The sequence below is a fragment of the Oratosquilla oratoria genome, chromosome 24, assembly GCF_046742065.1.
Source record: "Oratosquilla oratoria isolate Oo_2021 chromosome 24, ASM4674206v1, whole genome shotgun sequence".
NCBI classification, from domain to species: Eukaryota; Metazoa; Arthropoda; class Malacostraca; order Stomatopoda; family Squillidae; genus Oratosquilla; species Oratosquilla oratoria.
In genome coordinates this window covers 9,072,989-9,099,206 of record NC_134800.1, presented here as the reverse complement: position 1 = coordinate 9,099,206, position 26,218 = coordinate 9,072,989, and the positions used below count along the sequence as shown (strand labels likewise).

Below are 26,218 nucleotides of genomic sequence, written 5' to 3'. Positions count from 1 at the left end.
ACTCAAGAACAATCTATGATACACCAGAGAAACTACCTGTCAACTCTACAGAGAGTTATAATCACTGCTGTTTACATTATCAGCTTACCCAAGCACCAAAGTCAATAACTACAACGCCAAGCACTTCTAAGCTACCAGAAGAGACTGGATGACCGCATTGTGAACAGCTACCCAGGATGTAACACTTCACCCCATACCATACAACACATAATGGAAGACTGCATTATACACAATCATGCATGCAAACAACACAACATACGCTCTATAAAGGATTTGTGGGAAAACCCAGTTTCGGCTATGGCATTCCTTGGGGAGACGGGACTGCTCGGACAGACAGTCTAGGGAACGACAACATCAACAACTACAACGCCAAACCCACCCAAAGATATTACATTTCCTAGCTTAGCCTTGACCACCAACTTGGCCCATAAGATGAAATGGACCTTGGACCACACAAGATTCTTCCTGAAGTCAGCCAGCAAGAAGAAGAAATGCACCATGAGAATATATGAATTTGAAGACAATGAATATGTGATGTGTGGACCTTAGAAGAAACCCTAACAGTAGAACTAGAATCAAGAACTACGCAATATGAGAAAGTAAAATCCCTAACAACCCTAATAGACACTAATTCAAATATCACATAGAACATTTTGACATCAGTGTGGTAGTAGTCCACATTCCACCTCTACAGTACCATGCAAAATAAATATGGAAATAGTAATAAAATTATGAAAGTGTACAGTTAAGAAAATCAGAGGACAAAGATCAATACTTGGTTAATAGTGACATTCAGTCGTCCACAGTTTCCAACCTGTGACTATAGCTTAAAGTACACCTATATATACCAAAAGGCTCTATCTTCCTTAAAAGGTAGGTGGCCAGCCAAGGTATGCATCCAGTTTTCATCCATCCAACACCCATTTGTCTTCCTCATTATCTTTTAAGTCCTTGTGGATGAAGGGGACCAGAGGCAATGCAGCAAGACAACACCCCCACAGTAGGGCCTAATGGTAGAAGCTTATTAATCCCTAATTCATCACATGGCAACCCCCCTCATTCACTCTTTAAAAACACACATTCATATCCATACTCTCCTGTCTCTTGCTCTCTCTTCCCTACTCAACAGACATTCCCCTTGTACACTAGGTCCCCCTTACTACAACCATCTGTCCCATTCTTGGTCTTCCCCTGTAAATTCACTCCATCTGCCTCCTGTGCCATCCACACTTTTTGCTATTCTCTCTTCATTTATTCTCTCCATATGACCAAATCATCCCAATATATTTTGATCAACCCTATCTACCACCTCTCTTTCCAACCCCATTCTCTGCCTCACTTCCTCATTTTTCACTCGAGTCATCCTTGTAACTCCTACCAAACTTCTTAATTAGTTCATCTCAACACCTTTACAAAAACTTCCTCCCTCCCTCCCTTAAATTGCAAGTCTCGTATATTGTCATGGGCACAATAACCCCTTTGTTCCTGTGTGTTCATCCCTAAGTACTCATTACTCATGACACTGTTCATTCCCCCAAGACTTGCTTGCTTCCCTGTTACATGTGACCCTAAATACTTAAACTCTCCACTTCCTCTAGCCTCTCTACTTTAAGATTTAACTGGGGAGCGAAGGTTATCTGCCTCAGGTACTCATCACGAATTTTGCTCTGAGGTCCCGGAACTTTTCTTTTCACCTTCCTACTAAGAAGAGGGTAGGAGGGTCTCCAGGCAAGACTTGGGGACTGGAAATCTGGAAAAAGTGGACCTCCTGCCTCACCACTTCCATGTGGTGCTCCCCAGGATCTATCTGGGAGCTACCAAGCATTGTCTGAGACTGAAAGTATATTCAATCACTGTCTCTCCCACTAATAATAATAACTTCATTTTTTCAATTAACAAATATAAGTCTTCTGTTAATGGTGCATGACAGTTGGGGCAGGAGATGGTCTCTGGAAGCCCTTAGTAAACCCACACAGAGGCAATGTAGGCCTAGTGGTTGTCCTGTGGAAGGATATGAAGTAGCACAGGTCAGCAGCAGCCTTATTTAGGATCCGCTCTGCTCATTCCGCATGGGGGAAGGAGCTAGAAAAGATGCCCTAAATATACCCTCCCAAAACCTATCCAGGCTGGGGAGCCCATAATGTGATATGAATAGTAACCGTAATAATAATAATAGTAATAACAAGGAGGGAGCAACAGCCCCTCCAAAAGTAAAGTACTACTGTTGCACCACTGCCCTGCAGTACTTCTTAATGAATGAAGAGGCCTGATCCCAAACTCCAAGGACTATCTGTAATGGTAACATCAGAGTAACTACCCACTCTATTAAGAGAGTAATATTCCCCATCATAAATGTTCTCTGCAGACCCAAGTACCATGATCAGTAACTACAACCCTGATCCCACTAAGAGATATTGCATTACCAAGCCTGCACAGCCCTGCTAACCAACTTGACCCATACCAGGATGAAGTGGACTCTGACTTGGACTATTCAAGATTCTTAGTCAACCAACAATTAATGTATAATAAAGTTCTGATAAGTGAAACATTGCACTAATGAAGGCTCTGTCCTTGCATGGTACACAATTAAAGATAAGTGCAGAACTTCCTCTGCTAAGTGACCCCAAGGAGACACTGTGAAGGAACTAGAATCAAACAACCCTGGCAAACACTATATAGAATGTTAAATGCCAGTGTGGGAGTAATCCTTTTTCCACCTCTACAATGGCAAATCAGAAGAAAATATGATAATTAAAAGTATACAGAACTCAGAAAATCATAATTGGTATGAAGATCAACCACAACTTCCGACCTACCTATTTAAGATATGAAGTAGAGAAATATCATTGTTCACATTGTTTTTTCAACTGCCAGCACTTCGGATATAAACAATGATGTCACCCATGGATGCAAGTGTATGTACCCAGCCCCTGCACATGAATCCATATACTCAATTCAGCCAGTCAAGACCACCCTGCACAGTATGCCAATGTGGAAAGGAAATCCTGTGTCGGAGGCTCGAATGCATCAATTTGAGAGGAACTCAAAAATGAGTATTATTCACCAGGACTTACACAGAAGCACTACAATCTGGCAGATGAACCCCCACCCTCAATCATACATATACATACATATACCAAGGCTTTTTCCCCCTTCCAAGGGAGGTAGCCAAAAAGGGAAAGGCATAAAAACACTCCCACCCATTTCATCCCTAAATACACTCCACACCCCTCCCACCCTCCCTCTCATCTGAGCACCTCCTGGATGACGGGTCATCCCTGCACCCTGCCCACCGCCCTGGGTCAGAAGTAGTGTCGCAAGACACAGTACATCCACAGCAAGGCCGCTTCATTTAATCGGCGACCCCCCCTCTCCGTCCCCCTTTGCATATAAGGTGAGGACGGGGAGAAATCCCTTCGGGCTGCGTCAAAATTTACTCACACATACTACCCCACCCCCCCGCCCATTCCTCCTCATGCAGTCACAACATCATCCATATACAACCATTCTCCACTCACCTCTGTCTTCCGTCCTCTCCCTTCCTTCCTCAACAGACATTCCCCTCTTCCCCAAAGCTCCCTTCACCCCATCCATCCACCTCATTCTAGGATGTCCCATCATGTTCACTCCCTCCACATCTGCCTTCCATACCTCTTTTACTAGTCTTTCTTCACTCATTCTTTCCATGTGTCCAAACCATCCTAATATTCTTTCATCAACCCTATCTCCCAAATCCTTTTTCACCCCTGTTCTCCTCCTCACCTCCTCATTTCTCACTCTATCCAGCCTAGTAACCCCCACCATACTTCTCAGACACCTCATCTCAAACACATTCAAACTCCTTCTCTCTTCTTCTCTTATGTTCCATGTTTCTGCCCCATACAGTGCTGTTGGCACAATCACTCCTTCATACAGTCTCCTCTTCGCATCCATTCCCAAATGTCTATTCCTCATTACACTCTTTAAACCACCAATGCATTTACTCGCTTCTCTCAATCTACATTCTACCTCCACCTTCACTCCACCTTTTCCTGCTACACTTGCACCCAAGTATCTAAAACTATCCACTTCCTCCAGTCGCTCTCCCTTAACCCCTTCCATACGGTGCCGCACACGTAGGCGTCATGGGGAGCGAGTGTATTCGCGAGGCTGCCATATCGGCATCTTGATTATATTTATTGTAGTCGCCCCTCCATAATGACATTCTTTCTAATTCTTTTGTAATCGCATTTTCTATGGTTATCAAAATTCACGGGTGAAGAGAGAACGATCGATATAAGCGGTGACTATATTTTATGATGCGAGTATTATTACGACACGTCGTACGGCTGGCATTGGCTGCTGCCACCGAGATCTAAGTCCATGACGCCTACGAGTGCGGCACCGTATGGAAGGGGTTAATGTTCAATTCCAGTCTACTGCCACTCTCACCCCTTGTACATCTCATCACCTTACTTTTACCCACATTTATCTTTAGCTTTCTTCTATCACATACTCTCCCAAACTCTGCCACCAGCTTCCTCAATCCCTCCTCTGACCCTGCCACAAGCGCAGTGTCGTCCGCAAACAACAGCTGGCTCACCTCCCACTTTTCTCCATTTTCTTTAACCATCTCCAATCCCTGACCCACTACCCTAGTATTCACCTCTCGCACCACCCCATCCATGTATAAGTTGAACAGCCAGGGCGACATAACGCATCCTTGACGAAGTCCCACCTTTACTTCAAACCACTCACTCTCTCCATTTCTAATCCTGACACATGCTCTACTACCCTCATAAAAACTCTTGACAGCTCCCAAAAGCTTTCCTCCTATCCCATAAATCTGCATAACCTCCCACAGTGCCTTTCTGTCTACCCTATCATAAGCCTTTTCCAGATCCATAAAAGCCCAAAAAACATCCTTCCCCTTTCCTATAGCTTTCTCACATATCTGTCTTACCACAAAGATCTGATCTACACAACCTCTACCTGTCCTAAATCCACACTGTTCCTCACCAATTACTCCTTCTGTTCCTCTCCTAATCCTCTCAATTAAGATCCTCCCATAAGCCTTCCCTACTACACTTAACAGGCTAATCCCTCTATACAGGCACTTCTCCAGTCCTCCGGTACTCTACCCTCTCTCCAGCAAACATTAAATAACCTCACCAACCAGTCCACCATCACTGAACCTCCCTTTTTCAGACATTCTGAATAGTTCCACCCTCAATAGTTCCACTAAAGAGACCACCCGAGCAATATAAGAACCCCTTACACAAACCTCTACATCCCCAGCACCCATAGCACCAAAATCCACAACCCAACCCCTCATCCTCAACTCATCTGAAGTACTATACAAGTAAACTCCCCACCCCAAAAATGCCAACAAATCTCCCCTACACCAGTGGTTCCCAAAGTTTTTTTGATTCAGTACCACTTGTAGATCCTGTAACATCAATATCTACTACCTAGTTCCAGATAAACATTTTGTTCAGATATCAATTTACTCAGTAGAACACACAAATGAACCAACAACAGAGCACAATTTACTCATTACATTCTAATGTGAGGGATGCATAATAAATACAAAATAATCTATTACTTTACTAAGTGATGAGACACTCCCAGTATGGAGGCAGGTGGAGAAATGACTATGCCTGGCTGCTACACCAATTGCACCTAACCCTAAAAGTGCTTGTATACTGCCGGTTAGGCCCTTGTGCACCACAGTTGAGAACCACTACCCACATAACAAATAAAATCTCCCCAATCCACAATATCCACTGCAGCCTTAGAATTAAATTACAAGCTGCAATTCATCCAACCCCATTACATGAAACCTCTTCAATAGAAATGGACTGTGGGGGGAAAAGCCATCATCATCCCCTTCCCCATACCACCCAGTTGTACTTTCAAGTTTTCTGTGAACTAGAAAAAATTGTCTTGTTCAAACAATCATGGCATTTTGAGTTTCTCTCGCATCACCCCTTCAAACAAGATTCCAAACTGGGCACAGCACTGAAGACATCCTAGTGTAAACAATCTACAAAGCATTGCCAACAGACAACATGTCTGCTATATTTTTGATCTGGAAAAAGCATATGATATTGCCAGGAAATTAATCCACAAAAAAAAAAAATTATCTTGTATGATTTTAAGGAGCTCTGCCGACATTCATATCGTAATTCTTAACCCATAGAACTTTGAGTACACAGGAACAACTCTATCCTCACCACATACCTAGCAAGAAGATATTCCCAAGGAAGCATACTTGGTATTCTTTTCATCCAAGCTATAACAAAAATTCCTTAAAAAGTAAATGCTAACCTATATGTTAATGATCTAGACCTGTTGTGTTGGAATCCACCCTGCTACCAACTGCATTCATCAAAATAACATAAATGCATCAATGGGTAGAAAACCATGGAGTTTGTTTCTTCACCTCAAAATCAGTCACCATGCATTTCTGTAGACATGCTGCAAAGCTATGCCATCATTACAACTAGGAGATGCTACACTTCCAGTTCTGATATCTGGGCCTATTTTTTGACAATGGATCCACTTGGACTCCCTAGTGATCTTCAACTAAAAGTATCCTGTTTCTAAGTTTGTGATCTGCAGCTCCTATCCCACTTGTGATAGGAAGGAAATGGACAACCATGTTGCAGTGCATGCCACTCTACCAAGGAAACTTGACTAGATGTCAAGCCTACTCTTCAGATACAATCGCAGGCTTTTGAATATTAGAACCTGTGTACTCCTTGGCCAATGCCCCATCACTGGTGCCTCCATCAAAAAGCTTGTATGCAGAAAGTGGATCCTCAAAAGAGGAAAACCTTGGGTTGGGGGGGAGTAGCATGCCTTGGTTGGCTATCTCCTGGTGGAAAGAGATCTTTCATATACAGATGGATGGAATCCCCCACACCACCTTTGGGACTACAACTTCCCTTGACATCACTGTCTCTACCACATTAAAAGAATCCCTACCAACCCAATGTTTCACACCTTTTGAAACCAAATAATTTTTGAGAATTTAACAACCCATAAAAGGCTGCCTATATGGTAAATGAATGGTGGATCTATCTGCACTGAGGCTTCCCACAACAGTGCCTATTCATGTCCTCTGGCTACTTTCCCCCTGCCTCACCTTAACTACCATAACAGAAGAACAAGTGCCAACTGAAACCATCCAATAAGAATCTCTTCCAACTGTCTACCCATCCAACAAACATCAATATACTAATGGTTGGTGCATGAATCATGGAGTGGGCTATACAACAGTCTCCCCAACTGAAACAGGATCTTGAGACACTCCTCCCCAATTAATCTTCACTGCTGAACTCTGCCATCTTCACGATTTTATACGTTTTGCACAGGTTCCCCCTGCATTGTAAATGATCATATCAAATTCATGAGGTGCTGTACATAGCAATCTTCACCCTGAAATGCAGTCATTGTTGAGATATTTCTTTACTACCCATTACATTCCATACACTTGTTCAATGTCACTGCAGTCTAAATGTATTTACATCACCCACTAACCATCTGTGCAGTTTGCCTCTCCCTATCAGAATATATTATAGAAACAGTATCAGACCTCCTTAGTCAGCCATCCTCCATGTCTTCTACTAGGAGACCTAAGTGAAAGATGCCCATTTTGGGGAATCGCCACCACAACCCCATGAGGCAGACTAATAACCTTCCACATAACTTGCTCACTATCACTATACAACACAACAAACCTAGTCTTTCACATACAAACAATTACCCTTCCATGGGAAGTGAATCCATTGCAAAAGCAAAAGAGGTGAAAGATTTGGGAGAGGTGATAAAAGACAACCTGTCACTTGACCCAACATATCAGCAGGATTGTGGTAGAGACATGGACTGCTACAGATCAAAGTGGCATTTTGCTGTATAGATAAAGCATTGATCTATTGAAGACTAGAATGGGTGTCAGTGGTATGGTCCCCACACAGAGTGAAGGATATGAATAAGATTGAGAGAATACGAAGAGCAGCAACCAAACTGGTCCCCACACTGGCAAGATAAACACACGAGGAAAGATAAAGCACTGGATCTGCCAGCTTTGAGAGATTGAGAAAGGTAATATGATTACTCAGGTTGCCAAAGGGGATAGACTACATTGACGAGATATATTGAGCATAAGAAAGCTTTAAGAGATCATGAAAAGGAAGACAACATGCCTAAAGGATGTGAAGAAATACACTTACCCATATAGTTGCATAAATAGTTGGAATAGATTAGAATGTGATATAGACTAAGCTGGAACAATACATGTATTAAGATCTAAGTGTGATAATTGGAAATCAAAGATATAGGGTTGGAACTGTATATGAATTTGAAGCAAGGTATAATAACTAGATGAGCAGCAGATGGGACCCAATGAGTGTTGCTACTTTCCTGTATACTACAATTAGGTAAATAGAACTGTCCTGCACACAAGATCTCATAGACTGGATGGTTAGTAGTAGCAGACCTACACGATAGTAGCAATTTCCAACATCTCGTGTCCTGCGCAAGGTCCCCCAAAACTCCATAACCTCTATGATCCCTTTTTCAAGCAAGTGAAGTTAGTTGATTTTATTATTTTTTTAACATACAACCAGAACAATAGAAAAATGTTCAACAATTAACATTGGCATGAGTCCGGCCCTATACTCAGAAACTCCTGTAGTCAGAAAGCCCACTCATCAGAAAATTTGTAAGAAATAATGTAGCAAAAAAAAAAAAAATAAATAAAAATGCTGAGGAAAATTTTCATAGTTTCAGCCCTAAGAATAAAGGAGAAAGGCTAGTTGAGCACGTTGAAAGTCCGAGCAGAATATGGATAGTCTCTTGACTTCACTGAACCACATTTTATACTTGAATATTAAGTACTGACATTGTATACTGAACAACATTTGAATTAAGATTTTATCTCCACATACTCCACTCCCATTCATCATCCTTCCATCTTGGCTCCTCCTGGATGACAGATCATCCCTGCATCTCGCCCATTACCCTGGGTCAGAAGCAATGCAGCAAGATACAGCACATCTTCAGCAAAGCAATTTCATTTAATTGGTGACCCCTTCTCTCTACCCCCTCATGCAGATATAGAGGAGGACAAGGAGGAATACCTTTGGGTTATGTCAAAATATTATTCACACATACTGCTTCACCCCCCCCCCCCATACCCCATTCACTCCCATGCATCATATCATCTATACACAACCATTCACCCCTATCTTCTGTTTTCTCCCTCAACAGACATTCCCTTTTTTCCCAATGCCCCTTTTACCCCATCCATCTATCTCATCCTTGATCACACCCTCATGTTCACTCCATCCATCTGTGCCTTCCACTAATCTTTCTTCACTCATTTTTTCCATGTGTCCAGACCATCCCAATACTCTTTCATCAACCCTATCTCCCAACTCACTTTCCATCCATGCTCTCCTCCTCATCTTTGTTTCTCACTATTCAGCCCAGTAACCCTTACAGTACTTCTCAGACATTTCATCTCGAATACATTTAAACTCTACTCTTTTCCACTCTTATGTTCCATGTTTCTGCCCCATACAGTGCTGTCAGCATAATCACCCCTTCATACAATCCACTCTTAGCATCCATTCCCAAATGTATTTCTCATTACACTTTTCAATTCCCCAAGGGATTTATTTGGTTCTCCCAATCTACATTCTACCTCCACTCCATTTCCTGCCACATTTGCCCCCAAGTATCTAAAGATATCCACTTCCTACAGTTATTCTCCCTTATACTCACTTCCATTTGGTGCCACCCTCTCCCCTTGCACATCTCATCATATATCTTCAACTTCCTTCTTTTCACACCTCAAACTTCGTTACTAACTTCCTTAATCCCTCTTCTGATCCGACTACAAGCACAGTGTCATCAGCAGACAACAACTGGCTTATCTTCCACTTTTCTCCCATTTTCTTTAACCATCTCCAATCTTCATAACCATCTCCATCTTCATGAAATATATAAGATATACTAACCTAAAGTTCTGTAAATTGCAGTAATCCTTTTATTACCTCTTTATATATATAAATGTAAAGTACTAGCATATTGTACCCTCTGAATGCCATTTGTATTGAAATAAAAATCTGACTACCGGGCAAACTGAGTATAGGGTGGACCCCCCATTAGCATATCTCCCAAACAATTGTGCCAAGTATACCAAAACTTGTGGCAAACTTATATTTCAACAATTGTCTCCCAGACCATCATCAATTTCAAAATATGGAAAAAAAGAGTTCATCAAAATTTCCACTAAAATGAGGTTATATTCACTTTTCTTCAAGTTGAAGGACAGACTTTTATCTTCACCGTACAGAGTAACTGAAGTAATGTCAAATTCCCAACATCTAACCACTCAAATCATGGACCCAAATTCACATCTGAAAAGACTGCCCTTGAGTTAGTCATCTCGCAGACTTTACAGTTCACATCCCCAAGACTACAACCATCCATACACAGGAGTACAATACTACACGTACCTTTCCAGCTGTAGGGGAATGGGTTGGTAGGGACATTCTTGATGGAGAAGAGATATTTATGTGATTATAGGGAATTGTAGATGTACAGGGTTGAGGGAGGGGGGTCCTCTTTCTGTATGCTAGCCTTTTGAGTACTGAGGTATAGGTTGAAGGGACATATAGGTTCTAGAATATGGGTTGCAGGTGTAGCAGAGTAATGGACTTGACGTCCATAGTTACTTTTGCTCCGTAGAAGGAGTTTGAATAGTGTATATCTTTAGGAGACTGCAAGTTTAGAGGCAGGATGCTTTTGGATGTATAAGGTGGGAAGTTCAGGTTAGTATTGTTGAGAATAAGATGCTGAAATGAGATCTGCTCTATCACTGGGAGGGTGGTGTGCATGTTTTACTTAAGTTATGCCTTTTTGGAGAAGGCATTTGGTATGAGTATGTTGGGTCAATGTACACAATGGGGTTAGATCATTGACATAACAGCTGGTGTTTATTTTGGTTTGAATTTCCTTAATGTCAACTTGCAATGGTGAAAACAAAAATGCTAAGGAGGACATATCCATGGAGGATTTCTTGCTGGGTATGTGGTGAGGATAAGGTTTTTCTTGTATGTAATAATTTCTTTAGGTTAGGAATTCTGATTTGAAGTTGGACATAGCACCCTGAAACCCAAGGAGGAGCTTATGCAGAACCCACTATTTCCAGGCGATGCTGTCATATTTTTTTTCTTCCTCCAAAATCAGTAGATGCAGCATAGATGTGTTGTTTGTAGGTATTGCAGTGAGGAGAATGGTGTTCCAGTTGCTATGAGTCGGAATGAGGCCATTTTTTTCTAGGAATGCAGATGCAGTTTGTAAGTGCATTTGGGTAGTAAGTATTTAAAAGAGGTTTTTGTCTTTTCTTCCTGTAGGGAAGGGGATGATCATGGCTTAACTCCAAGTGGCTGGTAGGGCACCCTCCTAGACACCTGCAGAAAAGCCATACTTGTTCAAGAGGTTTATATTATAGGAAATCATAGATGATGTAGGTACTGTATCATGTCATAGTGTATAAAATTTGGGCCTGGAGTAGTTGTCTTACAGTTAAGAGAGGAGTGTGTGATGTTTCACTTCCATGAATAGACAACTGTAGTTCTGGAAGGACTGTCATGGAAAGTTTGGTGGTGGCTGTGGGGACATTCTTATACTCAGAAGGACCATATCAGAATTTTTTTTCCAAGTTATGTTATTTAAATGAAAAGAATGCTGCAATTTACAGAACTTAGGGTAGTGTATGTTATGAAGTATATTTTATTAAGTTGAGGGATACAGTAAGTTAGTAGTTTATGTTTATATAAAGGAAGTGGTTCATTGAAGCCTGAGACCATCCATATTCTGCTTGGATCAACTACCCTTTATCCTATGTTCCTAGGGCTTAGACGGACAATTTTCATCAGCAAAAATTTTTGTTGGCTACAGAATATCTTCCAATTTTCTGACTAGGAGGGCTTCTGACTTGTGAGTTTTCTGACGACAGGACCTTCTGATTACAGGAGCTTCTGAGTTTAGGGCTGGACCCATGGCTGCTGCTGTTGTAATGGACGGTAGTTTACTGGCATGTCTGTCCTCATGAACAGTCTTGCACTACTGTCATGTGTTATCTTGCATTTCATATATTGGATTAGTTAAAGGTATTTATAGCTATGTTTAATAGTCGTGTTTTCTGTTGGGAGTTATGGAGACAAGATTTTCTCTCCCTCTCCTTTCTCTCTTTCTCTCTCTCTCTCTCTCTCTCTCTCTCTCTCTCTCTCTCTCTCTCTCTCTCTCTCTCTGATTTGCTGCAGGCATTGCTGTTTAAGGGGGTAAATAACACATTATGTGGTTGTTACAGGGTGTTGTGTAAATGGGCAGTCTAGCAACATGCACATGGTAAATCTTACATTTTCTGTCATGGAGTGGCTATGGTCAAGTCAGGAAAGTCTTGTTCTGTGGCGGGTTAATACTGCTTCAAAATTATTTACATGAAGACAGACATGAATGTGTGATAGGTTGAATTTATTTTAGATAATTTGTTGGGTATTACTCCTAGATACCTTGCCATGTGACATTGCTGATGAAAGGGCTGGGTAATAATCTGTTACTGGCAGTGGAGTAGAGGTTCTGAAAGGGGTGGATGTTCTCTTTCAAGCTGCCTTGTCAGCTTCTTCATTGCTGCCGATGTTCAAATGAGATAGCACCCAGTAGAAGGCTACAGATTTCAAATCTGGAGATTTGGATGATCCATATTTGGATTTTGTGGGCCACTGGGTGAGTGGAGATCACTTGTATGGCATTTTGCAAAAATTATATAATGTAGGAGGTGGGGGAGTTGCAGCTGATGTATAAGGCAGTGAGGAATTCACCAGGGAAGATTGAGTTGATGGTGAGGGTGGGAGAAATCCAGATCTTGTATAATCCATTCCATAGTTTAAGTGGGAGCCAGTGTTTATGGGCATTATATTGATATTTGTCGAATTCTAGATAACAGGTTTCACTGGTGAGGGAGATTGGCCTGCATTATTTACCATTATGTGACTCCATTCAGTGGATATTGGGTGTGATGGATAAAAGCTGATGACCTACATGACTGTGTGGTGCTTTGTATTTATATGAATACATATATACTTTCAGATATGTTTTTATTGTGTAATAAATGTAAAATCAATCATCATATCTAATACTTTGGAATGTTATCACTAATTAAGAATGCATTCTAATTTTATGTGGCTGTGTAAGGAGCAAAATTAGACATGACAAATCACATGTAAAGTTTGCATGCCTTGCTCAGTTTGCTATTTTATTTGTGATTCAGTTTAACTTTCAAACACCCACTCTCAGAAAGGGCTCAGATGGTTACTCTTTATGTAGGACTTCTTGGAAGTGGAGAATTTAATCTAGTATGCCTTTACTACAAACTTTCCACCAGGCAGCCACAAACTGCCTCTGCTCATGATCACTTGCCCAAGTAGCAATGCAATAAGTCCTTCAGCCAGTGTAAAACATGAAAGTATATTGTATTATCTCTCAATTGTTTGAGGTGCTTTCCTTGATACAGTTTTATAAATGTAGAGATTTCACATGTAAGTGGCAAAAGTGGACATATCAAACCAAATGGAAACCTTATTGCGTGCCTCACCCAGTTTTGCCATTTGTATGCAAATAATGAGAAAAAGATGAGGTGAAAGCAGTTATTAAAACTATGAAAGCAGGCAAAGCATCTGGGTTAGATGGGTGTCATTCAGTGTCTAAAAAAAGAAGATACAATGATGTTGGACTGGCTGGTGAGGTTGTTTAATGCTTGTCTAAAATAGGGTAGAGTGCTGCAGGACAGGAGTGCCTGTATAGTTCTGTTTTATAAGGGAAAATGGGACAAGTGTGAGTGTAGTAGTTCAGAGGGATCAGTTTGTTGGGAAGGCTTATGGGAGGGTTTTGATTGAGAGGATTGCTTGTAGGAGAGGAATAGAGGGAATAATTGGTGAGGAACAGTGTGGGTTTAGGAAAGGTAGAGGTTGCATGGATCAGATTTTTGTGTTAAGACAGATATGTGAGCTTTAGGAGAAGGTAGAGATGTTTTTTTGGGGTTTTATGGATTTGGAAAAATAACTTTTGACAGGGTAGACAGGAAAGCACTGTGGGAGGTTTTGCAGATACATGGGATAGGAGGAAGGCTGTTACGTGCATTCAAGAGTTTTAACAAGAGTAGTAGAGACAGAACTAGAAATGGAGAGAAAGAGTGGTTTGAGGTAAAGGTGGGACTTCGCCAGGGATGTGTTATATTGCCATAGCTGTTCAATGTGTACATGGATGGGGTGGTTGGGAGGGAAATGCAAGGATCATGGGCCGGGGATTGGAAATGGTTAAAGAAAATGGAGAAAAATGGGAGATAAGCTACTTGTTGTTTGATGACAACACTGCACTTGTAGCAAGATCAGAGGAGGGATTAAGGAAGTTAGTGGAGAATAAAAAATTGTAATGAAAAATAGACATTTGGGAATGGATGCCAAGAGGAGATTGTATGAAGGGGTGATTGTGCAGACTGTATGGGGCAGAAACATGGAACATAAGAGAGGAAGAGTTATAATGTGTTTGAGATGAAATGTCTGAGAAGTATGGTAGGGATTACTAGGCTAGAGTGAGAAATGAGGAGAGCAGGGATGGAAAAGGAGTTGGGAGGTAGGGTTGATGAAAGAGTATTGGGATGGTTTGGACACATGGAAAGAATGAAGGAAGAAGAATTAGTAAAAGAAGTGGGGAAGGTAGAGGTGGATGGAGCGAACATGAGGGGGTGACCAAGGATGAGATGGATGGATGGGGGTAAAGGGGCATTTGGAAAGAGGGTGATATCTGTTGAGAAAGGAAGGGAGAAGACAGAAGATAGGGGTGAGTGAAAAATGGTTGTGTACGGATGGTGCTGTGATACATGGAAGGGAGTGGGTGGGGATGGGGGGCAGTCAGGAAGTTGTTGTGTGTGAATGATATTTTGACAGCCTGAATGGATTTCTCCCTGCCTTCTCTTTTTCTGCATGGGGAGATGGAAAGGAGGGGGTCATCAATTAAATGAAGCGTCCTTTCTGTGGATGTGCTGTGTCTTCCTGCATTTCTTCTGACTCAGGGCAATGGGTGAGATGCAGGGATGACCCGTTATCCAGGAGGAGCCAAGAAAAGAGGGAGGGAGGAGTGGTGGGGATGAAATAGGTGGGAGTGGATTTATGCCTTTTGACTTTGACTACCGCCCTTGTAAAGGGGAAAAAGCCCATTGTATATGTATGAAAATAATGTCAAAAAGAGCATGGGGACAACTGGGAATTATAAATGTGGGACTTGTGAGAATCCCAGATTTGAACAGACATATATCCAGGATGTGATAATATTGTTTGGGAAGTCCAAACTTTCAATTTTCTTTCAAATAAGACATATAATTTGAATCTGCATTCCTCTCCCATACAAATTTATGGTTACTGATGCTGTGACAAGATTTAGAAAAAAATAAAAAGGGAATAAGGCAATTCCTTGAGTGTTGATATCCCTAATGGCAAGTCTGCAAACTGTTATTTATACTGCTTGAACGCTACCCTATCAAGGAGCTACATGAAATACCAGCAAATGGCAACACCACTGATCAAGAGAAGACATTCCAATGGAGAAGACCTGGATGCAGAGGTATTGTACTACCACCACCTCTATAAGAAGGTGCAGCCTTAAGAAGATGGTACCTAGTCTCTAGATTTGGCCCAGGAAATCCTGCCCCATCTATGAGATCCCGTCTTTTATTGCTGTTTTTTCTCATAAGGTCTATACACCAGCACCTGCCTTCCCATGCCACCTAGCCAGAGACACAGAAACCAACTCGAGTTCATACATGTCCCATATTCACAAAACTTATAAATTACTCATCCGTGAATTACAACACATGGTACACGGGTGCATATCACATGCACCATACTTGCAAACGCAAGTCAGAAAACGATGTTGGAGCTGCTGACACCACACATTAACTTGCTCACAAATAGATATCCCAGCACAGAAGCACACTACTACAAATAAAAATCAACAACATTCCAAATAGAGCTGCTTTGGTCCCTACACTAGCACAACATACACATAGCACTAATACAAGAAACTAAATTAAGGCCACAATCCACACTACTCACATTCACTAAATACACAATAGGGAAGACCATATTGTTACGTATTCGCATGTACATTAACTCACCTTTTTCTCTTTCTCGTGGGCCGTGATCATGGAATCACGAGTTAAAGACAAGTTCATGACTACAATTGTCCGGATCAGGGAAAGGCAGGAGTTCAGTCTTCTCTTGTTTATTCTGCTTAGCGAACATGAGGATTTTACATGTGTGTTCAACACCAATGCTAGGCTTACTCTCTCTATGCGAGGGTATGGCAGGCGATGCTGGGACCACCCCCGGCATCCCCCCACGCACACCCCCGCTACATACCCCCTTGCTTATGCTTCGACTCTCCGACATCATGCATCACTTACACGCATACCAACCATCCAGGCACACTATGCAACATTCATACATGCAATTTCGCCACAATATATAATGCAAGGTGGACTTGTTAATACACAACAACTTAATCTTCTCCAACAAAACAAATACCAAAAGACAACACAACTGAAAGAATCACAGTCTAAACATAGATAAAGAAAACTGCATGCATCACATATTTATATACCACTCACTACCTCAGGCCCCCTTGGGCTACATCCCTTAACTCCAACAACTCAACTCATGAACCATATACTGGCAGGTGACATGAGTTCACCCCACATGATTTAGCTAAGAGTACAAACAGCCGACCAAAGAAGAAAGAAGATACCAGAATAGCTCTCCAACCAACACATTAATTTCCAGCAACCAAACCACCAGACAACCTCCTCAATAAAACCAGCAAGCAACTTCTTCAAGCATAATAATGTGCTCATCATCCTTCCAAACAGAAATGAAATGGGAAACTGTACATGATCTTCCATCAAACCACTTTCCAATATAGATAACCCAAAAGTAGAAGGAAAGATAAAACCTACATACAAGAAAAGATGCCTTAAAAAAGGGAAGATTACACAGACTTTTAACCTTGACCAGTTTCCATCTACAGACAGAGCAGTGGAAGAAATAGCAAATCATCTAGAAAGCCAAGAAGCAATAGGAAAAAGAACAACCCTAGCTAACACTGGAGATAGTCACTGTAGAAAAAAGAGAAGTGGATTATAATGCAAACAATAGGAAAAAACACAACCCTAGCTACACACTAGAGGTAACCACTGTAGAAAATACGAAAAAAGGTTAGAAAGCAAACTAAAACGTAGAATAAGTAAAAGAATTTACAACTGAATAAAGCTAATGCAAAACTAGTAAGCAAGAAGAAAGAAAACAGGGAAAGACGTACAATAGTTGGAAATACATATGGGGAGAATTATACATAAATGGGCCATGCAGTAGCTGTGTGGGTACTGCATTTCATTCATGAGCAAATAGTCATGAATTCAATTCTCGGGACCCACTGTGGGCTTCTTGTGTTGGTTCCTGACAGCCCTGGCCAGGTGGGGGGGGCAACCCAACATCAGCCTAAAAACCCAGTAGATTGGCACAACTAACAGGACAAGCCTTACCTGGGGTTTCTCACTTCCAAAAACAACAATGTAATCTAAAAAATAAATAAATAAAAAGATAGATAAATAAATAACTAGAACTATAGAAAATAGGAAAATAAAGAGATATGGAAAAATCAAACCAGGCACATCCTACACCCCCTTTCTGAAAAACTGATGCAGAAGGCCCAAATAAGATCACAAATATCCATGTAAAATACCTCTCCCCAAATACCATAAAAGCCTTTGCTGATACTTTCAACTATACCTGGTTGTATAATAGAATTTCAAAGATCTGGAAAATAACCTGTATGGTACCCATATCAAAACCTACCCACCATGAAACCCAACATCCTAAAGACCATTACCATCCACGGAAAACTCATGCCAGAAAAGAATAGATAGATAAATAAATAATCTTCCCATCACAAATCAACATGAATTTCAGGAGCACCACTCCAGGAAACTTCCTGCGGGTGGTGGAGGGATTTGACAAGCACTACCAGAAAGTGGTTATGGTAACCATTGACAATCGAGGAACTTGATAAAGTTCTTAGACATGTGATTCAGCTTAATATTATGGCCTCCCTTTCTCAAAGGTTAAGATGTTGCCTTCTTATGGAAAAAAAATTTAAGTGGAATTTTATATAGTGCCAGCATGATTCAGACTACCTCCATTCCCAGCCTCCACCACAAGTACTTGGCCACCATCTTAGACACTATCAGAAAAATCATAGAGGTAGATATCCACATCAAGAAATGGCAAACAAACTTCTTAGTCGGTAGGCACTCCACAGTAATTCAAAACAACTAAATTTCAGGGATCAAAAAACTATGATGGAGTATCCCAAGGAGCACACCTTCATTGTTCAACCTCTTCACAAGTGATGTCTCAATATCAGATCCAGAACATACACTTAAATGTTCACCTATGCAGATGACCTAACAATAATATCCTAACATAGCAACAAAATAGCTAAGAACACCCAAAACTACTTAGACAAACTAGAACAATGAAAGAATGGAGGCCACTCCTTAAGCATCAGTAACACTACTCCACTCCTTAAGCATCGGTAACACTACTCACTCCAGAGAATCATGACTCAAAGAAACATGAAATAATAAAACTGTCCAAACCTTTCCATTAGGAAAGAACTTAACAATTCTGGGCCACATTTTTTTCTTATACCTGGCCTTCAGTATACACAAAGATCTGACTGAAAAATCAAGTGGGAAATAAACTTGATGAAAAAATTAAATTTAAAGCACAGGCTTTGGACAGCAGAAAGAAACTCTTAATCACAGTCTACAGATTTCTGGAGAACCACATTTGTGCTTCCACAGCACGGGTCCCAACAATTAGGAAAATCTAGATACCTCACAAACTACAACACATACATAAGCATATTTACACCCAAATCACAAAACAATCATTTCAAAATAGACTACCAACTGCCCTTCTGTAGGCATCATCCCCAGGGAAGAACCTTTCCCAAGAAAAGTAAGAATAACACTTATCACAACTGCATTCAGATCCTTGTTCAGCACAAAGACAGTACCAGCACAGAATAGATGTGGCTATAGAAGCAAACTGTCCCAGATGTAACCATCATACAAAAGTCACCAAACAACTCCTCTTACACTGCCTCACCCTAGCCAAACACAGATAACTACACAATACTTCTGACTTAGATGACTTCTTGGCCAAATAAGTGGTTCTTACCAGTTTTATATGAGCTGTAGGCCTTCTACAAGACTTGGGGCAGCAAATTGATTGACAACCTTATTCAAATCTTTATAATTTGAAGAATGTCACTCTCTTCTTAGAGGATTCCTCTTGTGGGATATTTCCAATGTTCCTGATATTGTATATTCATAGAGTCCATCCATTGACTTCTTAAATTGAATTTTCTTCACATATCTGCATCACCATTCTTGATTTGGTCCAGAATATTCATTCTTTTGGAGATGGGTAAAGTTCTTAGCTTTGTTCTTTTAATGATGAAGGTAGTTATATCATGTTTGTTATGCCTTGGACCATCCTTAACCAAGTCGAAGGCCTCTTTCAATATTGGCTGGTATAATGCTTTTAATTTCTTCTTGTATGGCTTATCTCTGGTTAGGAACCAGTTTGGTAATGGCTCTTTGTATCACCTTAATCTGTGCTTACATCTTTTTAATCTAGTGACCATCACTCAAGCATATTCCAATTGCAGAAGTAATAATACTTCTGTGAGAATTTTTCATAATCCCTTCATTCATGTAGTGAAAATCCATCTCAGTGTTCTGCAACAATCCATACATTTCACCCAGTCCTGATGCAATGTCTGTAAGGTGACAGGATATCTTTTATCAACACTCCCAGGTCATTCTACTCTTTTGCCTTTGTAATGGATTAACTCTCAAGTAATAGGACAAATATAATATTTTTGAATCATTGCTCATTTCAAATCCTTTGCATATTTTTGGTATTGAAATTTATTTTACATCTTTATCTCCTGGCAAATGCAAGAGGTGACAGTCCTCATTCTTCACTCTTCTCATGATCTCTACTTTATCTGCAAACATATTAGTATAACTTGGACCTTCTATCATGTTATTAATAAGAAATGTTATAGGTGCTAGCACTGAACCTTGTGGGACTCCACTGGCCACTGCTGTCTATCCTTATACATTATCCTGTACTACTGTCCTCATGAACCTGCCTTTTCAGATAATCTCATCGATTCACTAGATTCATTAGATTGAGGTACACACAATCCATTGATCCATCTCTCCCTTGCAACACATCATTCTCGAGTCTCTTGGGTAAAAAGATTATAGGTTTGATATACAGTGACCTTCCAGATGTGGAGTCAAACTGGCAAAATGTTTATCTCTTCAAGGTATTTGATCCACTGATCTTTCACAATCCTTTCTATTCACTGGTGTTTCCTTCCACCTTTATGAATTGGTACCACATTAGCCATTTTCAGTCTTGTAGCACTATTCCTTCTTTCAATGAAAACACAATTAGAATATAAATCTTGAGCACCACATTTTTGTGAGTATCCATGTTTAAATCCTATTGGACCCTGAAACTTTTGTCACCTCCACAGTTCCTAGACGTTGAGTATCAATTCTAGATTTATATCTTCTAAACTCAAATTATTGCTGACTTTTCCTTCCTCTACAAAATTATTCTTTGTAAAGACAGATTGGGAATTTTCATTCATTATTTCTGTTGTAGCAGAAGCCTTCTGGGATACCTTACTGCTTACTAGCTTGGTAATTCTTTCCTATTGTCTCAGTTTACCATTTATAAACGTGTATAAAATTTTGGTTCATCTTTGCATGTACCTATAACACCCTTTTCAAAATTGTCCTACCTCCTCTGCACAATCTTGTAAACCCATTACCAGTTTGTTTGTAAGCTTTTTTTGTTGTATTGGTTCTTCTGTTTCCCTATTTTGCCCAAGCCATATCCCAGGCTTTTTGAGCTATCTCAAATATTTCATTGAATCAGTCTTGTTTCTGCTTCCTTTTATTATTTCTCAGCACATGTTTGTTCACCCCATAGTCCTGGCAACTTCAACTAACTTTAAATGTAAAGAAAGATTCCCATTTTATCATAGTTCTGGTAGTATTCATGATTGCCTCCCATTCTCCTTTTTCAAAGAATTTCTTTAAGCCTCCAAAGTCAGCTTTCCCAAAATTGAGTCACTATTTCAAAGAGCCAGTGATGTCTGGTACTTTGGTATTTAGCAAGTTCAACCATTTGTGTGTGTGTTTGTTAGTTTGTTTGCTTGCTTATTTTCCTAATTATAGTATATTGTACAGGAAATGAGCAGTGCTCGTGGGAGCCTGTATCTCACTCTGATTTATTATACCAAGATTCAAATTTTTGTATGGTTCTAATTTGGTAATATCCTTATCTTTCAATTGTGTGTGTGTGTGTGTGCATATTTTTACCTAATTGTAATATATAGGAAAAGAGCTATGCTCATGGGGTACCATCTGTCTCCAATGACCAGAGTTTGCTTTAAATTCCATTGCATTTTCCTAAAAAGACTGGAGACATAGTGACAGTTTGGAAGGAACTGTCAGAGGAGAAAGTAATTCAGGATAACAATTGTTGCCTTGAGTTCCACTGATTGGAAACCTGTGACCGTACAACAGCTGGCATGAGTTCATGGAGTCTCCCACAGATTTCCCGGGGAAGAAACGTTGAACAATTTTGTTTGTAGTAATAATGTGGGACAGTTTCTGTGTCACAAGCTGAAAGTAGTAGAAGGGGAACAGTTACTGGTTGTCAACTGTCCATGCCTGACAAGGTGTAAGAAATATCTGAAGCTGATTAATGACTGAGCATCATCCCCTCAGGATGTGAGGGATTGACTGATTTTGAAAATGGCGAACTCCCTTGTCCATCTTGCAAGACCACCATAAGCAGGTTCTTGTCATTAGTCCCACATGGTCTTTCTCTCTCTCTCTCTCTCTATATATATATATATGTACATTGTACGGGCAGGAGAAATTCTCTTATACATACTTCATTGAAAGTGATGGCTAATTGTGCATTTATTATTATTTTTTTAAGTATTTAACATATTTCTTACTATGGACTTATGTTCCTTTGAAAGGAGGATTATGACTTAACTGCAGGTGGTCATATTTGCTATATCGTGATTTCGGTTTATAGCAAACATGACCACTTACAGTGAAGTCATAAACCTCCTTTCAAAGGAACATAAGTCCATAGTTAGACATATAGAAAATATTTTTGAAAAAATAATAAATGCACAATTAGCCGTCACTTTCAATGAAGTTATATATATATATATATATATTTATATTTATATTTATGTACACACACACAAACACATATACCCACCAGAAATATAATGTACATTCTTATGTCTATCTCTCTCTCCACCCACCAGAAATATAATTTATTCTTATATCTCTCTTCTCCCTCTCTCCCCCTCTCACACTCTCTGTCTTTCTCTCTTTTCAATCTCAATCAAGGCATGAAAATAGAAGTTGTATCAATCCATTCTGAAACCCAAATAAAGCAGTCCATAAGAACTTTATCAGAGGTTATCAACCAATCAGTCACTAAATTAGATATAGAATTTTTTTTTTTTTTTTTGTAGATATTTCATTTATGATTCAAAATCAGGGTATTCATTTTTTTTAACAAGACTCAGTCACTATGTTGCATCATTAGTTATGAAGCACAGTTGTAGTGGTGTCTTGGAAATTGTTACATATACCAAGGCTTTTTCCCCCTTACAAGGGAGGTAGCCAAAAGGGAAAGGCATAAAATCATTCCCACCCATTCCATCCCTGAATACACTCCACACCCCTCTACCTTCCCTCTTATCTTAGCACCTCCTGGATGACGGGTCATCCCTGCACCTTGTCCACTGCCCTGGGTCAGAAGCAGTGTCGCCAGACACAGCACATCCACAGCAAGGCCGCTTCATTAAATCGGCGACCCCCCCAATGCATAAAAGGAGAAGACGGAGAGAAATCCCTTCGGGCTGCGTCAAATTTTGCTCACACATACTACCTCACCCCCCATCCCCCCACCGATTCCATCTCATGCATCTCAACATCATCCATATACAACCAGTCTCCATTCACCCCTGTCTTCCGTCCTCTCCCGTCCTTCCTCAACAGACATTCCCCTCTTCCCCAAAGCCCCCTTCACCCCATCCATCCACCTCATCCTAGGACGTCCCCTCATGTTCACTCCCTCCACATCTGCCTTCCATACCTCTTTTACTAGTCTTTCTTCACTCATTCTTTCCATGTGTCCAAGCCATCCTAATACTCTTTCATCAACCCTATCTCCCAACTCCCTTTCCACCCCCGTTCTTCTCCTCACCTCCTCATTTCTCACTCTAGCCTAGTAACCCCCATCATACTTCTCAAGACACCTCATCTCTAACACATTCAAGTTCCTTCTCTCTTCCTCTCTTATGTTCCATGTTTCTGCACCATACAGTGCTGTTGGCACAATCACTCCTCCATATAGTCTCCTCTTAGCATCCATTCCCAAATGTCTATTCCTCATTACACTCTTCAATCCACCAAGGCATTTACTCGCTTCTCTCAATCTACATTCTACCTCCACCTTCACTCCACCTTTTCCTGCCACATTTGCACCCAAGTATCTAAAACTATCCACTTCCTCTATTCGTTCTCCCTTAATGCTCATTTCCAGTCTACTGCCACTTTCACCCCTTGTACATCTCATCATCTTTTACCCACATTTATCTTTAGCTTTCTTCTATCACATACTCTCCCAAACTCTGTCACCAACTTCCTCAATCCCTCCTCCGATCCTGCCACAAGCGCAGTGTCGTCAGCAAACAACAGCTGGCTCACCTCCCACTTTTCTCCATTTTCTGTAACCATCTCCAATCCCTGACCCACTACCCTTGCATTTACCTCTCGCACTACCCCATCCATGTATAAGTTGAACAGCCAGGGCGACATAATGCATCCTTGACGAAGTCCCACCTTTACCTCAAACCACTCACTCTCTCCATTTCTAATCCTGACACAAGCTCTACTACTCTCATAAAAACTCTTGACAGCTCCTAGAAGCTTTCCTCCTATCCCATATATCTGCATAACCTCCCACAGTGCCTTTCTGTCTACCCTATCATAAGCCTTTTCCAGATCCATAAAGGCCCAAAAAACATCCTTCCCCTTTCCTATAGCTTTCTCACATATCTGTCTTACCACAAAGATCTGATCTACGCAACCTCTACCCGTCCTAAATCCACTGTTCCTCACCAATTACTCCCTCTTTTCCTCTCCTAATCCTCTCAATCAAGAACCTCCCATAAGCCTTCCCAACTACACTTAACAAGCTAATCCCTCTGAAACTACTACATTCACACTTGTCCCCTTTTCCCTTGTAAAGTGGAACTATACAGGCACTCCTCCAGTCCTCCGGCACTCTACCCTCTCTCCAGCAAACATTAAATAACCTCACCAGCCAGTCCACCATCACTGTACCTCCTTTTTTTTTTAGACATTCTGCATGGCATCCATCCAGACCAGGTGCCTTACCTGCTTTCATCACCTTAACAATTGCCTTCACTTCATCCTTCCTTATTTCTCCTCCATTTTCCTCACTCATCACTCTCATTTTCTTAGCATTTCCCACTGCAACTATCTTTCCCTCCCTATCCTCCTTCACATTTAGCAACTCCCTAAAATATTCTGCCCATCTTCCCCTTACTGCCTTCTCTTCTATTATCATCTCTCCATCTGCACCTTTTACCTTTTCTTCTCTACTTGATTCGCCTCCTCTTCCTGTCTTAATTTCTTAATTTCTTTCCAAAACATCTTTTTATTACTTCATACTCTTACCCAACTTCACATCTGCTCTCCTCTTTGCCTCCTTTACCTTTTTCTTTACTTCTCTTTTCTTTTCTTTGTACCTCTCATATGACTTCCTCGTCCTATTTTGTAACCAATCTGTGAAAGCTCGCTTCTTCTCTTCTACAACCTTCCTTGTTTCCTCATCCCACCATTCACTACCCTTCCGTCTATTTCCTCCTGTCCTTCTTGTTCCACACACCATCCTTGCACACTTTGTGACTCCCTCCTTGAACCATCCCCATTCCTCCTCCACACCTAGCTCTACTCTATCCTTCACTCCCTCCCACTCCTCCTTCAGCTTCTTCTTGTACTCCTTCTCCTTTTCCTTTTCCTTTAAAGAGTTCACTCTAAGCACCTCCCTACCTTTTGTCCCTTTCCTCTTTCTCCATCTATCCTCCACTCTCAACTTACCTTCCACCAAAAAATGATCTGATATTCCCCCACCCTCTCCCCATAGCACATGTACATCCTTAACTCTTCCTATCATAATCCTATTTACCACTACATAATCCATCAACGCTCTATCTACCACCCTCTCTCATGTGTACTTATGCTTGACTTTCTTCCGAAACACTGTATTTGCTATCATCAACTCTCTTTCTAGACACATTTCCACCATCAACTCTCCACTACGATTCTTTCCTGGAACTCCACATTTCCCAACCACTCCATCAATTGGACCATTTCCTACCCTAGCATTAAGGTTTCCCAGTACTATTACATTGACATTTCTCCCTAAATCCTCTATGCACTCATTTAAATATATCCAAAATGCCTCCCTTTCTTCTATACTCTTCTCACTGCCAGGCCCATATGCACTTACAAAGACCTACATCTCCTTTCCCAGTTTCACCTTCATCCACATTATCCTTGAGGAAACCTCCTTGGAAATTGTTAACTTGGATTATTTGCTATTGTGCAAATTATTTTGGGTTTAGTGGAAACTCAGTGCAGGCAGATGAAATGGAGTATGTCAGCTACATCACACTAATAAATTCCCTTCTGTGAGTGCCACCAGACCCTTTTCCAAACAACTGAAATATCCTTTATCTACAGATTCCCATTTCCCATCAAAATTAGTTAATTTCATTCAGATGATTTATTTGAAAACTTCAAAACAGAGACTGGTTCTGTTCCCGTATGTCTAATAAGTATAACGCAGTGATTACAGTTCCAAAATTCAATAGGTTTTGAGAATGCAGCTGA

General features: G+C 40.8%; 1 protein-coding gene across 3 annotated transcripts in view; it reads left to right on the top strand.

The window, feature by feature from the left end:
• The window catches only part of LOC143038432 (uncharacterized), a 65,814-nt gene that overhangs the window by 24,989 nt on the left and 14,607 nt on the right, over positions 1-26,218 (top strand). Inside the window, exon 3 of one of the 3 annotated variants that reach the window (XR_012967563.1) lies at positions 11,409-11,521. Coding sequence is in view for 1 of the 3 variants with exons in the window: in XM_076207619.1 (XP_076063734.1) it covers positions 11,409-11,448 (40 nt within the window). In the remaining 2 variants the exon portion in view is untranslated. Of the gene's footprint in view, positions 1-11,408; positions 15,522-26,218 lie in introns of those variants that run through there. The other 2 variants (XR_012967562.1, XM_076207619.1) reach the window with 2 other exon arrangements.